The following is a 17,798-nucleotide window of genomic DNA, read 5'->3' on the forward strand; positions in this document are numbered from 1 at the left end:
TAATTACATGATCACATGCTATTTTTTTCCACAGGACCCCTGCCTCCATCAGTACACAGGATGGAGCTGCTCTGGGGATGAATCATTGTTGCTTTTTTCTATAGGGCCCTGTCTCATTTGTTGTGGAACTTGGAAGGTGTTTAGTGAACAAGGCAGGGGATTGCAGGAAGAGAAAGGATGGTGTCAGGGTTAAGGGAGTTACATAATTAAAGAATGTATCATAATTCATATACACAAGGGAGACAAATTAACGTTATGCAGGCAGCCTGGCATTTCCTAATTTTTCAGTGCTTGACTTTGCAACCTTAATAATGTTCTTTTAATGTAGTCTTTTGTGTATAAGTTAATAAACAAAATAATCAATTTTTCAAGAGATAGAAAAGAAGATATAAGAAGGGAGGGTGACCACGGAAAAAGACAAGCTACTTTGGAGGAGAAATACAAAGGATCTGCCAGAAGTCTGCCAGGAGGACATTAGATTTTGAGAAAAATACCAGAGAAAGCAGTTAAATTTCATTTGTAGTCAAATCTTAATACAAAAGCCACGCATGATCATTTCTTGGCTGGATTATTGAGCTCAGCATACTGTCAAAGCTAGCTTGCTCCCAGCTTCCAGTGATGCTGTCATGACTACAGGGCTAGCTGCACCTCTGTGCCATCTCTGGTTTCTCTTCGTGCAGCCCAGGTCTCAGGCCTTGTGCCTTACACAAGGCCCTGGGTTGCCATGCCCTCTGGATCAACACCACTTACCCCAACAGATCTGACTGGTTTTGATGCCTGTGATTCTTCCCTTTAGGAGTCTGTGATTGGTGGTGTATATAGTGACCAGCCAGCCTTCTTATATCAGGGTGGTGTTTGTTTCAACAGTAGGGACAAAGCATTTAGGATATGTCTACATAGCAATAAACCGTGGCCGTGATTCTCAAAGCTTGGGAGTGCAGGCTCAGGCTTGTGGGTCTCGTGCTATGGCACTGAAAATAGCCATGTAGACATTCGGGCTTGGGCTCTGAAGCCTGGGGAGAGGGGTGATGGTAACCTAGGCAGGCCCAGCTTCTTCCAACACCTCCAACGGGTACCTGCCTCTTTGGCCATGTTTACACTAGTGAGCTTACAGTAGCACGGCTGAGGTCGACAGGAGAGAGGTCTCCCGTCGACAAAATAAAACCACCTCAAGTGGCAGTGACTATGTCAGTGGGAGAAGCTCTCCCACCAACATAGCGCTGAGCACACCGGCGCTTCTGTAGGTGCAACTTATGTCACTCAGGGGGGTGTTTTCTTCACACCCATGTGACGTAAGTTTTGCCGACATAAGCGGTAATGTCGTCATGGCCTTAGTTTCGTTCCCCTGAACAACTCCTTGTGAGAGAGTGTTCTTTTTTAAACTTCTATAGTCCTTTTGATCTTCCAGTTCTCAGGCTTTTTCCTCTCCGGGTAGTGTCTCTTAACCCTCAAATGTTTGCAGAGGAGTGGCTATTCTTTTCCTTCCTGCTTGTTTTCCCAATAGCCCCGCATTAAACTAAAACTATACAGTAAACCTCCCCATAACCAGGTCAACATCCAGTATCCATGATGATTAATGAACAGTTCCAATTCTGTCACAGTTGCCTTTTTGCTTCCTTCAGACTCTGGTGTACTCTCACTTTTAATTTTCTCAGATATCTCCCCTGCTTTTATGTATTATTGACTAGAGACAGCTAGCTTGTTCGGAGAGTTATGGGGACTGTGTGACTGTATCCTTATTACTCTAATTCTACTTGTTTTAGTTCTTCTGGTTATACTCTACTGCTTCTAATATCATGATAAACCTTTGGGATGTCCCCAGAATCCAGTGCTGTTTCATATTCTACCTCTATTCTATTCTATTTCATATTCAGTTTTCTTTCAGTATTTTTGTCATGTTATATTATCACTCCAAAGTACTGTACATCTCTCCCTAATGATATAATTTTGGAAACAGAGAATTGTAATAATTTTCTTTCAGGTGTGACCTTGTGGCTGTCAAAGAATATTTCAAAACTAAGTACTAATAATTCCACAATAAAGCACATTATTTAGTCCCTGCTGAATTCTGTATCTTTGGTCATCTTGTCACTTAAAGGACTGTAAAACTGTGCCAGTCTCTGGCTTGCCTATGCAGGGAAATTGGCAAAACTCTGGTGGCAGAATTCTACTGCTGTAGCTAGGTTGGTATAATTCCCCATGTGGACACTATTCTGGAAAAAAAAGTGACTTTATTCCAGAAAAATTACCCCACTGCAAAACACAAAACAGAGTAATTATGCAAGGACCAAGTCACTTTTCTTCTGGAATAGAGTATCTATGTGGGAGTAATACCAACATAGCTATAGCTGTACAATTATACTGCCAGTCAGTGTCCCTGTGAAGACAAGATCTAAACTCTATGTTAAATGTCCCCATTTCAGGAATATTGCTGGGATATTCCAGTATCTCAGAAGTTGCCCTGGGTATTTTAACTCAGACCTTCGTAATTTTCAGGCATGATGACTCTAAGACCCGATTGGTTGTATTTCCTGTTAAATTGATCAGCAGTCAAATGTCTGTGTCCGTCCAGTGTGAAACATTTGCCACATCTCAGAGTTTCCTGCACCATTCCACTTTTCATAGCTTTTAGCTTGCAGAAGTTTTTGACTCCTTATTTGTTTGGAGTGCTGTAGTCACTCCCTTCCTTCATGGGCCATGGAGAGTACAGATTCTCTGAACTGCCCTCAGCATGCTCAGAACACTTGCAGGTCTGCATTATGACAATGAATATAATTTAATCTCAGGCCTCATGGCTTCAGCTGTCCTCCCTGAGCATTAAAGGTGAACTTTTTCCCCTGATGTATAATTAGCTGGATGTATTTTGAAGGTTAGGGTTTTTTTGCCTTCCTTTGAAGCAGTAGGGATTGGCTCTGGCTGGAGATGGGACACCAGATGGGGTGGACAAAATGATCTGATGTGGTACAGAAAATCCTGTATTTTAGCTGCCTGGATGGTGTTGCTCTGTTCATGTGCTCTGGATCTAAGTGATCACCAGATTAGAGGTCAGGATGGAATTTTTCCCCAGGTTAGATTGGCTGGGACCTTTGGAGGTTTTCACCTTCCTCTGCAGCATGGGGGATTGGTTCATCTGCTGGGATCATCTTAGCATATGTCATCTATCTGTTCCCTGCCACTGCTGGGGCCTCAGGCATTGGTGGTACCTCGGTCCCCCTGTTCTCTGCCTGTGGCACACAGCAGCTTAGTCTCTTGAGGACTGAAATGTTTTAGTTTACCCAAGATACTGGGCTCCATATGGTGGTAACTGGGTGTGAACTAATGGTCTGCGATATTCAGGAGATCAAAGCAGATGATCTAAGGGTACCTTCTGGCTTTAAACACTATGAAACCTTTTGGTGCAGTGGCTTTGTACCAGAGAACCAAGTGGCAGCTAGATAGCTGTATGATTGTTTTAAATCAGTCCAATAACATGGTTCTCTTTCCCCCTGCCAGAGTGGTGATGACTCTTCAGAACAGGAAGAAGGAGAAGTGGACAGTGAAGTGGAGTTCCCACGGAGACAGAGGTAAATAGCTAAACTCCTCCAATCCTTCCTTGAGTGGTAGGCAGAAATCTATTTTTTTTTTTAACCTGGTTCACTTAACATCATGGCATTGTGCTGGGAATTGTGAGCCTTCTGCCTCAGCATGATAGGTCCCTGCGGAATCTTTGCCCAAGTTCCAGCATGAAGTGTATCCAACCCTGTAGTGATACTGTCAAGGGCCTGGCCAGTCCTGTGGTGACCATCAGCACTGTAAACTATGGCAAGAGCTCCAGTCCAACTAGCTACAAGATCAATCACATGAGTGTCCCCTCTATGATGTCTCATGCTGTGCTGAGCTGTTTTCAACCCCCTGCAAGTTGCAGGCATCTTCAGCATAGCTCCTCTCCATTATGGGCTTGTTTGGGCAGGAACCTCACTATGTGTGACCAGTGCAAGAGGCTACTGCTACCCAGTCTGGTATCTCCAATATCTGTACCATTAAGCTTGAAACTGCCAGGGTCTGGCACCCTTGAAAGCATCTTTCAAAAGTTCTTTATCAGATTTGTTGCTGCAGAGGGCAAGGGAATGACTCCAGCATCTGGGCTAGAATAGTGCAGCCTTGATTACACGGACGTCACTTGATCAAAAGCCTGGTTTTCTGAAACAGGGTCACGTCCTCCCCATAAGGCAGGGATCATGACCCCCTTTGAAAAAGTGGGGCTTGGGTAATTGAAGGCAGGGATCCTGGAGAGAAGCCCAGGGACTGAGGAGGGAAGTCGAGTGAAACATTTGAAAGAGCATTAGCTACATCCAACTACAGCCCTTTAGTTTGGGTCTCAGCTACAGTAATTTGGTTCTCATAATTTATACTGAATTTCTCTACTCAGCCTCTTGATTCCTCCCCAGGACCCGTCACCCAGATTCCACTCCACCTCCAAGATCTCCATTCTGCTCCCCACTTCCCCCTATTGGAGGAATTGGTCTGTTGGCTTTGGCTGCTCTAGGCAGGGGCTCCTTCATTCTCCAAACATTTTAGTCAAAGATTATGGGTGTTCCCCATGACTTTCATTGTGTTAGAAATTGCTGAATCTTGTCTTGAAAGGATGTTCACATGCGTAAAAGTGGAAAAGGAACGTGTCAATACAAAAAGCACCCTCCTCTGCCTGTGTGTCAGCTGTGCTATGGGTGTCCTGTGATTGCTGCAGAGATTCGTGTGTGAATTAGAGCGTGCTCCCCACAACGCATCTTCTCCATAAGGAAAAGAGAGCTAGGAATGAATGTTCCAGAGTGGGGTAACAAAGGTGCACCTATGTCTACCAAAGTATTGCGACGATTAGGATGGAAAGGGGATTTGAAGGATTCACATTTGTGGACAGTGTAGTAAAATCTGGATCGAGTGGCTCAGAGAGTATAGAATCTGGGCCTATATCACCTTCTGAAGCTGTTAGCCACTGCCAGGTGTGAAGTATTAAAAGCTCTTCTCCTGGGACAGACCCCATATTCCTTCTGATTAATCCTGCAATAAAAGGTGTGGGCAAGTTTTATAAAACCACCATCAATTGTCATGGGAAATTCAGCATCATTTCTTCCCAGCTGTCTGGAGCACATGGAGAATGGGAACCTTTGTGTAAATGAGGTGACTCAAATGGTTAGTGGCAGTTCTCAGCATGTGGAATGAAAACTGCTGTGCAGTGCATTCACTCAGCCCCAGGGGACATCGCCTGCTTTCCTAATTAATCATGAACCATTGCCACCTGGACAGTACCCTTTTCTAGTGTGGAGGGGCATCAGGGAGGACATTTATATGGGGTTAGTGCCCACTCATTGCCCAGGGAGTTTTCAGAAGTGCTGTACACTTGACTCAGCATGCAGGGGCATCAGCCAGGTAGTGCTGCTTAGACTGCCTGGAGGAGCACCTGCTGGGCTAGTGCAGCGATTCAGTCCCAGTGCGGGAGGTAAGCTGAGTGGTGCACTGTGCTGCCCCTGAGCATGCTGTGTTGAGGAGAGGGGCAGTGGAACATATGATTGAAGAGGGGATCTGCAAGAGCGAGTAGCTGTGATATCCACAGCGCAGGAGCGCGCTGAAAACTACACATTGTTAGTGCAGAAGCAGGGAGGTGGGAAAGGGGCAAGGACATGTTCAGTCATTGTGCTGTAGTGCTTGAGCAGTTGTACAGTTTCAAAAGGGATCTATGGAAAGCATTCCAGTGCTTTGGGTTTATTATAATATTTATTGTAGTACAGTATCTGCTCACTTAAAGTCATCCCGGTTAACATTGTTTCGTTGTTACGTTGCTGATCAATTAGGGAACATGCTCGTTTAAAGTTGCGCAATGCTCCCTTATAACATTGTTTGGCAGCTGCCTGCTTTGTCCACTGCTTGCAGGAAGAGCAACCCATTGGAGCTAGCTGGTGGGGGCTTGGAACCAGGGTGGACCGGCAGCCACCGCCCCCATCAGCTCCCCGCTCCCCTAAGTTCCCTGTGCAGCAGCCGCCCAGCAAGCTACCAATTGCCAGCAGTTCAGCTGTCCCTCCCCCACACTGCCATGTGCTGCTCCTGCCCTCTGCCTTGGAGCTGCTCCCAGGAACCTCCTACTTGCTGTGCAGGGGTGGGGGGGGAGAAGGGGGTTAATGTCAGGGTGTCCCCCTCCCCCCCACTCCTGCCCCCCGTTTACCCCTTCTCCATATAGAGCAGGGTGGGGACACGACAGGGCTCAGGACAGAGGGAGCTTGCTGGCAACAGCTGCTATCTCAACTTGCTGATCTACTTAAAAAGGCAATGTACTTAGAGTGGTGTCAGCGTACTTAAAGGGGCAATGCGCATCTCTCTCACACAGTGTGTGTGTCTCTGTGTCTGTCTGCCATGCTGTCTCCCCTCCCTCCATTCGTGCTGCCTTGTAGAGTGTGAGGCTACATTAACAATGTGTTAACCCTTGAGGACTCAGCCGAATGCTAGTTCATCATTTAGCAGTATGGCATTCCCTGGGAAATATCTCACCCTCTGACTTCACCACCTCAACTAAGCTTCACAATCATCATTGCTGTGTACAGTATTAAATTGTCTGTTTAAAACTTATCCTGTGTGTGTGTGTGTGTGTGTATATATATATATATATATAGTTTTTTGTCTAGTGAAAACATTTCTCTGGAACCTAACCCCCCCCCTTATTTACATTAATTCTTATGGGGAAATTGGATTCACATAACATCGTTTCGCTTAAAGTTGCATTTTTCAGGAACATAACTACAACGTTAAGCGAAGAGTTACTGTAGTACCTAGGAGCCCCATTCAAGGATCAGGGCCCCACTGTGCCATAATTAAAGTTAAAGGTAGCTTCATTTTATAAACCTCTCATGGGATACAATCACTGCTAGGGTGCCTCCTTCTGGCTGCTTTGGGCATTAGCTCCTTCCAGGTCCAACATCCCCTTCTGTTGTTCATGTGCCAGGCATCCTCCCTCTCTCTGACTCAAGGTGCTCTCTCTTTGTGGCTTGGTCCTCTGGCCAGGTCACTATAGTCCTTCCTTTCCAGGGTAGCAAAATCCCACTGGACAACTGCCCCAGGCATTCTTCTGCTCCACTGCCCAGTCTAGGCCACTTCCCCAGTGGCTCATAGGGGAACTTGGGCCCACCCTGTACTCTGGGTTCCAGTCAAGGGACCCTGTGTTTAGCACCTGTGGTCTGCTTGCTCACAGACCCTGCTGCTGTTTCCCTGGACTCCTTCCTGCATCTTCTCGCACCCTTCCCCCCACCCACTTTTACCAACCCAAACTCCCTTCTTCCAGAGAGTGACTGCAGACTACTTCCCCTGCAGCCCTCTTCTGCTGCCAACTTCCTGGCTTTATACCAGCCCTGCTTGTTCCTTCTCAGATGGGCTCCATCGTCAATCAGCCTTTCAAGCCCTGGCTCTCCCTCAGGTGCAGCCAATCAGGTTAATTAACCTAATCTTAACTTGCTCTGCCTTGAGCGGGGTAAACACCCCATCACAGAGCCCTTCATGCCCCCTCCCTCTCCAAAAGACACCTTTTCCTTCTCAAGTTCTCTGTAAAGAGACCACTCCCTGTGAAATTTAGCATGTCACTTCTCAGTCCCAGCAAGAGCTCTTCTGGGAATTTTGTAAACATCAGAAAACAAACCTCAAGTTCAGGTTTTGAAAATTCAGATCATGTCATTCACTTTTAAACATTTTCCTAATACTTTTTGTCTCAAAGCATGGCTCTGTGCCTGCAATCTTAGCAACTTGTTTTGCTTTGTTTTGAATAATAATAACAATACTTGGGGCCAGCAACATATGGTTAGCCTGTTACCGATGCATAGAGCAAATTGAAAAAAGTGGGGAGCTCTATCATTTTGTACAGAAATGAAGGTGACATCACATCTGGCAGCCCCTCCACTCCCCATCAATTCTGCCTCCTCCAGATCCCCATCTGTTCTCCCCCAACCTTACCTCTGCTTTTTCTGCAGCTTCTGGGGTTCCTCACCCCCTCCAAGGCCTGGGGCAGGGCTGCGGCAGGATCCCCACTGTCACTTCCAGGTTGGGTGCTGTGGAGAGGAGGTAGAGAGGAGCTGTCCCATTGTTCCCAGGGAGTAGGGGGCCATCCTCGGCTCTTTCTGCTCCCTCTTCCCCTCCCCTTTTGTGAGAATGATTTCAGCTTCTGAGGGGTGGGGAGAGCAACTCTGATTGGCTGCTTACACCTCTGGAGGTGGGGAAAGGAGCCAGTCAGAAGGGTTTTTCCCCAGGCAGGGCTGACATATGTACCATCAGTGACATGGCTCCAGCTGGAGAAGTGTTCTTTGCTGGCCCCCTTGCCCTGCCTAGTGAACTTTACAAAAGTGGAGGATGGGACTGGAACTACCAAAAAGGTGGCAACTGAGGGGGCAATTGGAGACCATCCTAACACAGCCTCCCACAGAGTGTTCGGTGGATGTGGGTTAGCTTGTGAGGGCCAATCTCCTTTGGGTGTGAAGTGGAGCAGCCCGGCCAGTAATGTGGAGTGGGGGAAGTGATTTACCAGTATAAACAGAAACACTGCAATGCAGGGATTGAGCAAAGTGAAGCTAAGCTGTTCTCCTGGGCTTGCAGGCCTCACCGCTGCATTAGTAGCTGCCAGTCCTACTCAACCTTCAGCTCTGAGAACTTCTCTGTGTCCGATGGAGAGGAGGGAAACACCAGCGACCACTCAAACAGCCCAGATGAGCTGGCCAACAGGCTGGAAGACCAGCTGACTGAGAAGCTGGAGGACATGCTGTCCCAGACTCCGGAAATCCCCATCGAGATCTCCACTCAGTCTGATGGTCTTTCGGACAAAGAGTGCGCCGTGCGCAGGGTAAAGACACAGATGTCGTTGGGCAAGCTCTGTGCAGATGAACACAGCTGTGAGGTGAGTGGGGCCTTCAGTACTCCCCTTCCTCTTCTGTCGGGTGGTGAAAATAACTAGAAGCCAGACAATAAATCCATATGACTAGAGAGGCAAAAGCCTGGGACTGCACAGAAAGGGGCCATGAGAGGGGTACTGCAGAGAGAGGGTAGACTGGGCACTTCTCTTCACCCTGGAACGTTCCAAGAAATTGAAAGGCAGAAAATGTATAACTGATAAAAGTTACACAAGACACAATTAGCCTGTGGAACTCATTGCCACTAGATATTGTTGAGGCCAGGAGCTTAACAGGCTTCAGAAGAAGAGAGACCATTTATATGACTAATGAGGCATCCACAGTTACATTAGATAGGATGAAAAATTGGAGTTTAAATAATAAAATGGAAGGGATATAAACTAGGGCTGTCAAGCAATTAAAAAAGTTAATCGAACGATTAATTGCACAATTAATCTCACTGTTAAACAATAATATAATACCATTTATTTAAACATTTTTGGATGTTTTCTACATTTTCAAATATATTGGTTTCAATTACAACACAGAATACAAAGTGTACAGTGCTCACTTTATATTTATTTTTGATTACAAGTATTTGCACTGTAAAAAAACAAAAATAGTATTTTTCAATTCACCTAATACAAGTACTGTTGTTCTATCTCTTTATCGTGAAAGTGCAACTTACAAATGTAGAATTATGTACAAAAAAAACTGCATTCAAAAATAAAACAAGGTAAAATTTTAGAACCTGCAAGTCCACTCAGTCCTACTTCTTGTTCAGCCAATTGCTCAGAGAAACAAGTTTGTTTATATTTGCAGGAGATAATGTTGCCCGCCTCTTGTTTACAATGTAACCTGAAAGTGAGAACAGGCATTCTCGTGGCACTGTTGTATCCAGCGTCACACGATGTTTATATGCCAGATGCGCTAAAGATCCATATGTCCTTTCATGCTTCGGTTACCATTCCAGGGGACATGTGTCCATGCTGATGACGGGTTCTGCTTGATAACAATCCAAAGCAGTGCGGATTGATGCCTGTTCATTTTCATTATTTGAGTCAGATGCCACCAGCAGAAGGTTGATTTTCTTTTTTGGTGGTTCGGGTTCTGTTGTTTCCACATCGGAGTGTTGCTCTTTTAAGACTTCTGAAAGGGTGCTCCACATCTCATCCCTCTCAGATTTTTGAAGGCACTTCAGACTCTTAAACCTTTGTTTGAGTGCTCTAGCTATCTTTAGAAATCTCATATTAGTACCAGATTTGCAGTGAAAGTGTTCTTAAAATGAACAGCATGTGCTAGGTCATCACCCGAGACTGCTATAACATGAAATATATGGCAGACTGTGGGTAAAACAGAGCAGGAAACATACAGTTCTCCCCCAAGGAGTTCAGTCACAAATTTAATTAATGCATTATTTTTTTAATAAGCGTCATCAGCATGGAAGCATGTCCCCTGGAATGGTGGCCAAAGCATGAAGGGGCATACGAATGTTTAGCACATCTGGCACGTAAATACCTTGCAGTGCCGGCTACAAAAGTGCCATGCAAATGCCTGTTCTCACTTTCTGGTGACATTGTAAATAAAAAGAGGGCAGCATTATCTCCCGTAAATGTAAACAAACTTGTTTTTCTTAGCGATTGGCTGAACAAGAAGTAGGACTGAGTGGACTTGTAGGCTCTGAAGTTTTACATTGTTTTGTTTTTGAGTGCAGTTATGTAAAAAAAAAAATCTACATTTGTAAATTTCACTTTGACGACAAAGAGATTGTACTACAGTACTTGTATGAGGTGGACTGAAAAATACTATTTCTTTTGTTTATAATTTTTACAGTGCAAATATTTGTAATAAAAAATATACACTTTGATTTCAATTACAACACAGAATACAATATATATGAAAATGTAGAAAAACATCCAAAATATTTAATACATTTCAATTGGTATTCTATTGTTTAACAGTGTGATTAAAACTGCAATTAATCATGATTAATTTTTTTAATCGTGATTAATTTTTTTGAGTTAATCACATGAGTTAACTGCGATTAATCAACAGCCCTAATATAAACCCTCCTATTTTGGTCATACACCAGCCTAAGGGGTTAGAATAATTTCCTCTAGGGCAAGTTATTCCTCATTCTCCACAACGGAGTTTCTTGTACCTTCCTGTAAAGCAACTGGTTGTGTTCACTGTTGGAGACAGGAGATTGGTCTGACTAGATATGGCATTCCCTGTGTGCCTGTGTTCTCTCATCTTTCTTGCTCTGCCTTCCCTCTTCCCCTAACTTCTGTGGTTTTAGGAATTTTGCATTAGATTGGCCTATGTGCTGTTCTCCTTCCAGTTTTATGTAAGTAGGACAGTGGGCATGTGTGTGGGGGAAGGTCCTTGCTTTCCCTTTCCCTGTTCCACCAGTTACACTCTCTAGCCAGCAGGTCTCTGTGGCTATGTGTTGGGGATCAGAAGTGACGTTCCATGGATCCGCAATGCCCCCTGCTGGCTGCCAAAAGACAAGAAGTGATAAGCTCACTGATTGGGACCTTTCCCTGTCTCCTGCTCCTCTACCAATCAGCTGCTGATCCTGCCAGTGCAGTCACTCTGCAGTGCAGGGAAATGACTAAAAGAGTTTCCCTGTCCTTTTGCCTTACAGAACCAGGCACAGTTTGGAGAATCGGATTGTGACTCTTCTGAGGGGGAGTGTTCTGATGCAACCGTCCGGACCAATAAGCCCTGCAGTTCTGCTACGTGGTAATGACAAATTCCCCACCAAAGCCCTTCTTATACTGGCATTTGGATTCCCCAAGACTCCCTTCATTTCCCCCACCCCCTCATACTTTGACAGGAAGAGAAGCTGATTCTCCTTCCCATCCCAGAAATGATCTGCAATAACTTGAATCTCTGGAAAAATGTCCAAATGAAATTAATTCTCACTGAGCATTTCAATCAAGAATGGCAGGGATGTACTTTATTGAATAATCTAGCTACTGTAACATTGATATTTATTTTATTTTTTTTATATTTTAACACTTTTTACTGTAAAGAGTGGACTATATATTGAGAGAGACATTAATTTGTTGCAAAAAAAGTTAAGAAAGGAAGCAAATGAAAGAGACTCATCCTTGTGAGTCTTACATAAATAGCATGATGGACACATCAGGATCTACTGCTGCTCTCCCAGGGGACCAGGCCTCAGGGCCCTAAAGGTTGGAGAATAGATAAAGAGAAACAAACCAATCAGTCTTATCAAATGAAGAAGCATAAGAGAAACCTTGCTAAAGGTAACCTATGAACAAATGGCATTCAGTATAACCACTGGGTCACTTTTAATCAGAAAGTGGACATGTTCCTGGAGAAATTTGGTACCAAGGTGCTTACATCCAGGGTCTTCTGAATCAATACATTCCCCCAGGAATGTGATAATGGGGGTTAATTGATGGGGTTTTGGTTTATTTTTAAATCAGCATTTTGTTGTGAGATCCTGCAGATGTATTCTAACCTCATTCTCTCTCAAGACTTGGTATAACAGCACTTTTTACCATCACCAATCAGCTTCACTATGGCAGACAAAACCGTGTGAATTTCCAGCTGAGCAGAGAAAGATCTTTCAGCTGCAGAGTGCCATTTTCCCACAGTTTACTTCCTCTCCTCACTTCCCATTCTCCCATTTGTTTTCTTCAATTAAAAAAAAATCAATCAAATCAGTGCTGGAAACACAAGAAGCATGGAAAGCACATTCTGCGAAGCCTGAGAACTAGACTGGGGAGGAAACCAGAGACACCTGTACTGAACCTTCAGAGGCAACCTATCACATCACCATACAACTGGCCAGCGCCAAGGGAGAGAGCTGTGTATTGGGAGCAAACCAGGGAATACGTTGGCCTGGACAACAGTATCAACCCTCCCTTTGTTCTGTTTATTAATGATTTGGTTTTGGAAGCATTAACAGCTGCCTGCCCTTCATGTTAGGCTTGGTGTAAAACAGAAAGCAAAATTTGGACTCAGTTACATAAGGGGGGGGGGGGGAGTGGGAGAGGAGAGAGCGCTTGATTTTGGTTGTGGGTGTATTTTATGTGGGGGACCTCAAAGAGCGTATCCCACTCCTGTAAATTCCAACCTGGAGGAGAAACTGACGCATTGTGGGGGTATCTGAAAGGCAGAGGCACTGACATTTGAGTGACCAGCCTAGCATTCCCAGGGGCCTCACTGGGCCTTCCGTTCAGAAACAAATGGCTCCTTTTAACTGACACACAGAACAAAGATTTTAGTCCGTTTCTCAGTTATTTTCCCTCTGGAACAATTTCAGCTCTGCCTCAAGAGCCCTGGGAAAGGCAGCTGCTCTTCCTCATGGTCTGGCTAGCATGGCTAGAGCAGTGTGTCCTGGGGAAATCAGCCATCTTGTTGAAACCATGCATGAGCCTCAGATGACCGGCAGGAATGGACAGTAGGCAGGTTCTTCTGTTGCTTTGTTTGTTTACATTTTATGTTAAAATGTTGATTTGAAGGTAGCCTTGGTAATTTATAGCTTATTGGCAAGAATGAAGGAAAATGTTTTGCTTATACAAAGAGCAGTATTGTATGAGTTAAATTATTCCATATTTTTAAATTTTTGTAGCTGGACTACATGTAGATCTTAAGTTATTATTTTATTTATTAACTTTTCTGTAGATCAGAAGGTTGGCTTTACTGCTAGCACAATTGTTCTCTCTTCATGTGATGTTATTTCCTCCTTGTGCATCACAGAAGGATGGGAACAGAGCTGGTTTCAGGGGCTGTCAGGATTTGCTCCCCTGCTGGTGTCATGCAGAGTACAGTCATTCTGGAGGCTGTGTCAGCGCGGGCTGGCCTGCAAGGCGAAGGAGGAGGTACTCAGTTTCATGGGCTTTAGGGATCTTCCACACGGGTGAAACTGTACAGTTTGGGTTTGCTCCTGATTAACAAAGGGGCAACAGGGTGTGAGTGTTGGGGGGAGGGGGAGGGCAGATGGAGTGAGGGGAAAGGGTTGGACAGGAGGGAGTACTTTATAGTGAGAAATAAGCAGAAAGTTTTGACCAAGCCTCTCTGGAGAGGCTTTCTCGGCTGCTAGTACAGAGCAGGGCATCAATTCTAGCGGTGGTGCTACGCAGGAGGTCCCAAATGCTCGCATAAAACAGCTAGGTAAAGGAGGAGAGAGGACCAGCAACCACCCCCTAGAAATTGAAGGCAGGGGCCAGACTGACCACCACAAATGCAAGGGGGACCAAATTCAGTGTGCCAGTGATGGGGAGGTTCACCCCAGAATGGAGTGCCGATGCCTGGCCCTGCCGAGAGCTTTAAGCTCCAGCAGAAGCTGTGCTGCTAAGGGTGATCTGGTTACTGGACTGTGATGTGCAGAGAGGGCACCCATGTGCCAAGCCAGCCCTGCTCACCTGAGATGTCAAGTGTTTTCTTAAGAGCGCGCTCATTTCCCAAGGCAGCCATAGATCATAGGCAAGAGGGGACCATCCGACCTCATGCTGTAGACTGCCAGAGCCCTGAGTCAGGTACTTGGACTCCATATCAATCAGACCCTGCTTGAGAAGGCACAAAGGATTCCCTGGTGCCCACAGGAGTTGTTTTGCCAGCACGCAGAGATAGTGGTAGCCCCTGGTGAGTTACATGAGGGAGTTCTCTGAAAGTTCTTAGACTTATAGTAGCACCTGCTAACCTATACTGAGAAGCATGTGAGTTTGTGGCCCTACCTGCTTTCTGTACTGTACACCTCTTTAGGCTTCTTCATGGCCTTGCCTTCAACCACATTGCTCATCTCCACTGTCTGTCACAATCATGCCTCACTCTCATGGAGAGGCAGTACAAAATCATCCCCTTTGGTGTGGGCACTTTCCACCCTAGCATTGGTCTGCTGCCCCTCTTCATACTGAGAGGCACTTCCCCCATTACCTGCTGGCAGCTATCCGAAATCCTGCCAACAGCTAGTGCCTCCTTCAGGAGTCCTGCTAGCGTTATTGCTCCTTATGCACTGGTAGCATGTGGACAGCAGCTCTGCTGTATGAGGTGCTGGGCTCTCTTGGGTCATGAATGGACCTTGGTGTGCACTGTGCAATAGCTCAGGCAGCCCGAGTGCACCTGTGTTTATCTCCATCCCAGAAGGTTCAACATGGTCTAGTTTTGCATGTGCACTTTTCCTAGTGTAGAGTATGCCATGCATGTGAGGATGTCCTGGCACTGAAGCCCCTGGCCTACGTTCCACACACACTCCTGGCAGCTTTCTTCTAATGTTCTAAACCTCTACACACCCTGAAACAACAGGTAGTTAAAAAGGAAAAACCTACCAGAGCCAATCACCCCCAATTTTACTGGGCCAAGGATCAAAGCAGGCAGCGGTCAGGTGTAGGTCAGAAGCAATTTTAAGGTCCAAGATCTTGTCATCAGGGCTAAAAGCAGAAGCCATGAAGCCCTGGGATCTGGATATTTCAGTTCTCGCTTCTATCCCAAGATATCAGGTCTCAGACATGCCACATTATAGCGCATAGAACTACTATTACTTGTGGAAGTTTCCAACCTATTATTTAGTCCCCATCAGACTAGATGACCTTATGGCCCTATCTGCCTTGAACTATGATCGTTTCTGGGTTCCCCTGGCTCAGGGTGCTGCACACTCAGATTTACATCACTCGGGCAGGCTGCCTTTCCAGGCCAAGGGATGGTGCAACAGCCTGAGCTGTTTTAAAAAACTCCTTGAAACATCAGTGAAATAGTTTGCTCCGTAAACCATGTCTTATCCAGCATAGGACGCTGCAGGGCATTCAGGGGTTTGTTTTGGGGTCCTGGCTTTGCCACTCACAAAAACTACTGCTATAACTGGTAGTACATGCCATCGCCACTCTCCCTCCATAGGGGCAGAGCCTCACACGTCGCTGTATGTCTGATTCCACAGCACCAGGAGCTTTTGTAAATAGCATGCAGAGGGTGAAAACCAAACCAAGGTATAGGAGTAGGATAAAAGTCCTAGGGCTGCAGGTGCTGGCGCTCCTGAGGAGTGCTAGGTACCATATTTCTGAACAAGGAGGTTGAGTTTATGAAGGTACTTGAGGAACACTGTAGTAAGGATCATAATCTGACCCATGACATGAATAAAATCCATGCAGCTGTGCCAGTGTTGGTGCAGTCTGATGTGCCAAGGTGGGAAGGAGCAGGCCAAGTTTTGTATTTCCAGGCAATAGCTCTGTAACGTCTGCAAAGGAATGTGTCCATTTGTACTGCAAAGTCTAGACTTCATTCGCTGGTTAGGCTGTAGCTCTTAGGAAGGTGAGAACTAGAGGCCAAGGTCTGCTCTCAGCTACATTCCTGTAAGCCCAATGTAACCTCACCAAAGCATGTTGACATACTGTGGATTTATATGGTGGAGCTGAGTGCAGAAGGTGCTGCTGTCTGGCTTGAGTGCAGAGTTTGCACTAGGGGATTACAAAGGGTGAGCTGCAGGCGGAAGTGCCAGTAACAATGCTGTTCAGCCTGGGCAAGGGCAGGCTCAAAATGCCCAGAGAAAGCCCCATGGGTAGACAGGCTACTTCATTTTCTTTTCTTCCCTATAAACTCGCCTTCCCAGGAGAAGGGTGAGTTGTGGGCTCCCTGCCCACTCCCCACCCAGCATGGCTTCTGACAGCTCCTCAACACCAGCCTGGCTTCTGGCGTTTATGTTTAATGTAGTTTTTCCTGCTGTGTGTTGAAAGTGACCATTTCATTTCAGCCCTTCCCAGTTTCTCTCATCTCCCTTTCTCTCCTCCCTGCGCTGTGGCTTCCTGATACAAACTTGATTTCTGTACTGAACTGTGTACAGTGATGGGAACAAGAATGAGTGTCAAAGCAAACAAATGCATGGAATAAAAAGCCAGTGTACTTCAGTACGTCCCAGGCTTGGCATGGTGTCTGGGTGGTGTGTCGTGTCTGAAGAATTTGTACTGGAAGTTGTTGAACTGACAGAAAATCGCTGATCAGTTAAAGTGTCTTTGAAGTTAGCTGTGTTTCTGACTCCAGCTGTGCTGGTTCTGACCAGAGTCCCTGACTCTCCAGCCTGGACTGGAGGGGCTTGTCTGCGTGTACACTCCCAGGCGTGGGAGCATGGCCCTGAGCACTGTATTTTTATAGAAGTGCTGGTTTTCATCAGCTGAGACAGATCCAGGCTCCATCACCACATGCACCTCAAGCACCATTCCTCCCCACACAAGTAGTCTTGGCTCTGCCTCCCCATGAGCCCTCCCGCTGGGCTTACCCACTGCCCTCTCTCCAGTCAAGTCAGGGGTGGGGGGCACCCTCTTTCTGGCCAGAGCAGGGTTCCCCCCACCAAAACCCTCCCCTGCCAACTGTTCTGCTTTGTACTTTGAAAAATCTTCCCCTCCCCCAGTTGCCATTCAGAAAGCAGAACCTGTCCAGTCATGAAAGCAAACAGCCATGCAATCAGAAAGGAGAACTGGACTCCAGCCCCTTAGGGTCCCATGCATCCTTTTGTCAGAGGGCTCAGCCGTTACCCCCATGTATTACGTTCGCAAGCCATGGATGATGACCTAGCAAACATGTCAGGGCCCATTTATGGCACAGTCCACACCATGGCAGCCAGAGAGCACAGACAGACATGCACACCACAGGGTCAAACCCTGCTTGGTAGGTGGGAGTCCTGGCTCCTAGATGAGTGATGGAACAAGAGTCCTGTGCTCAGGTGGCTGCAGGAGCAAATACTCGGCTTTGCACCCATTATTTATGCTGCAGGGACAAACAACCCTGGGGCAAAGGAGGCCACGAGTCAGCCCTTCTGGAAATCTACCCACACTACGTGGGTAAGCAGCCCCTCCAGGCCAGCTGTGCATCAGTTCCGCCGGTGCTGACACAGGCCATTACGCTGGGTTCATGCAGATGTAACTGAGCAGAATTGGGCTC

The 17,798-nt window shown here is 46.2% G+C and overlaps 1 protein-coding gene across 10 annotated transcripts in view; it reads left to right on the top strand.

Moving 5' to 3' along the window:
- MAP3K13 (mitogen-activated protein kinase kinase kinase 13) overlaps window positions 1-12,883 on the top strand; it is a 133,272-nt gene extending 120,389 nt beyond the window's left edge. For all 10 annotated transcript variants that reach the window (XM_074964102.1, XM_074964101.1, XM_074964099.1 and 7 more), the window contains 3 exons: window positions 3,493-3,563; window positions 8,605-8,902; window positions 11,542-12,883. In XM_074964102.1, the coding sequence (XP_074820203.1) occupies window positions 3,493-3,563; window positions 8,605-8,902; window positions 11,542-11,643 (471 nt within the window). In that variant the 3' untranslated portion in view covers window positions 11,644-12,883. The remainder of the gene's footprint in view (window positions 1-3,492; window positions 3,564-8,604; window positions 8,903-11,541) is intronic.
- Window positions 12,884-17,798: the final 4,915 nt, after the last annotated feature.

This window comes from Natator depressus, chromosome 9 (assembly GCF_965152275.1).
Source record: "Natator depressus isolate rNatDep1 chromosome 9, rNatDep2.hap1, whole genome shotgun sequence".
NCBI classification, from domain to species: domain Eukaryota; kingdom Metazoa; phylum Chordata; order Testudines; family Cheloniidae; genus Natator; species Natator depressus.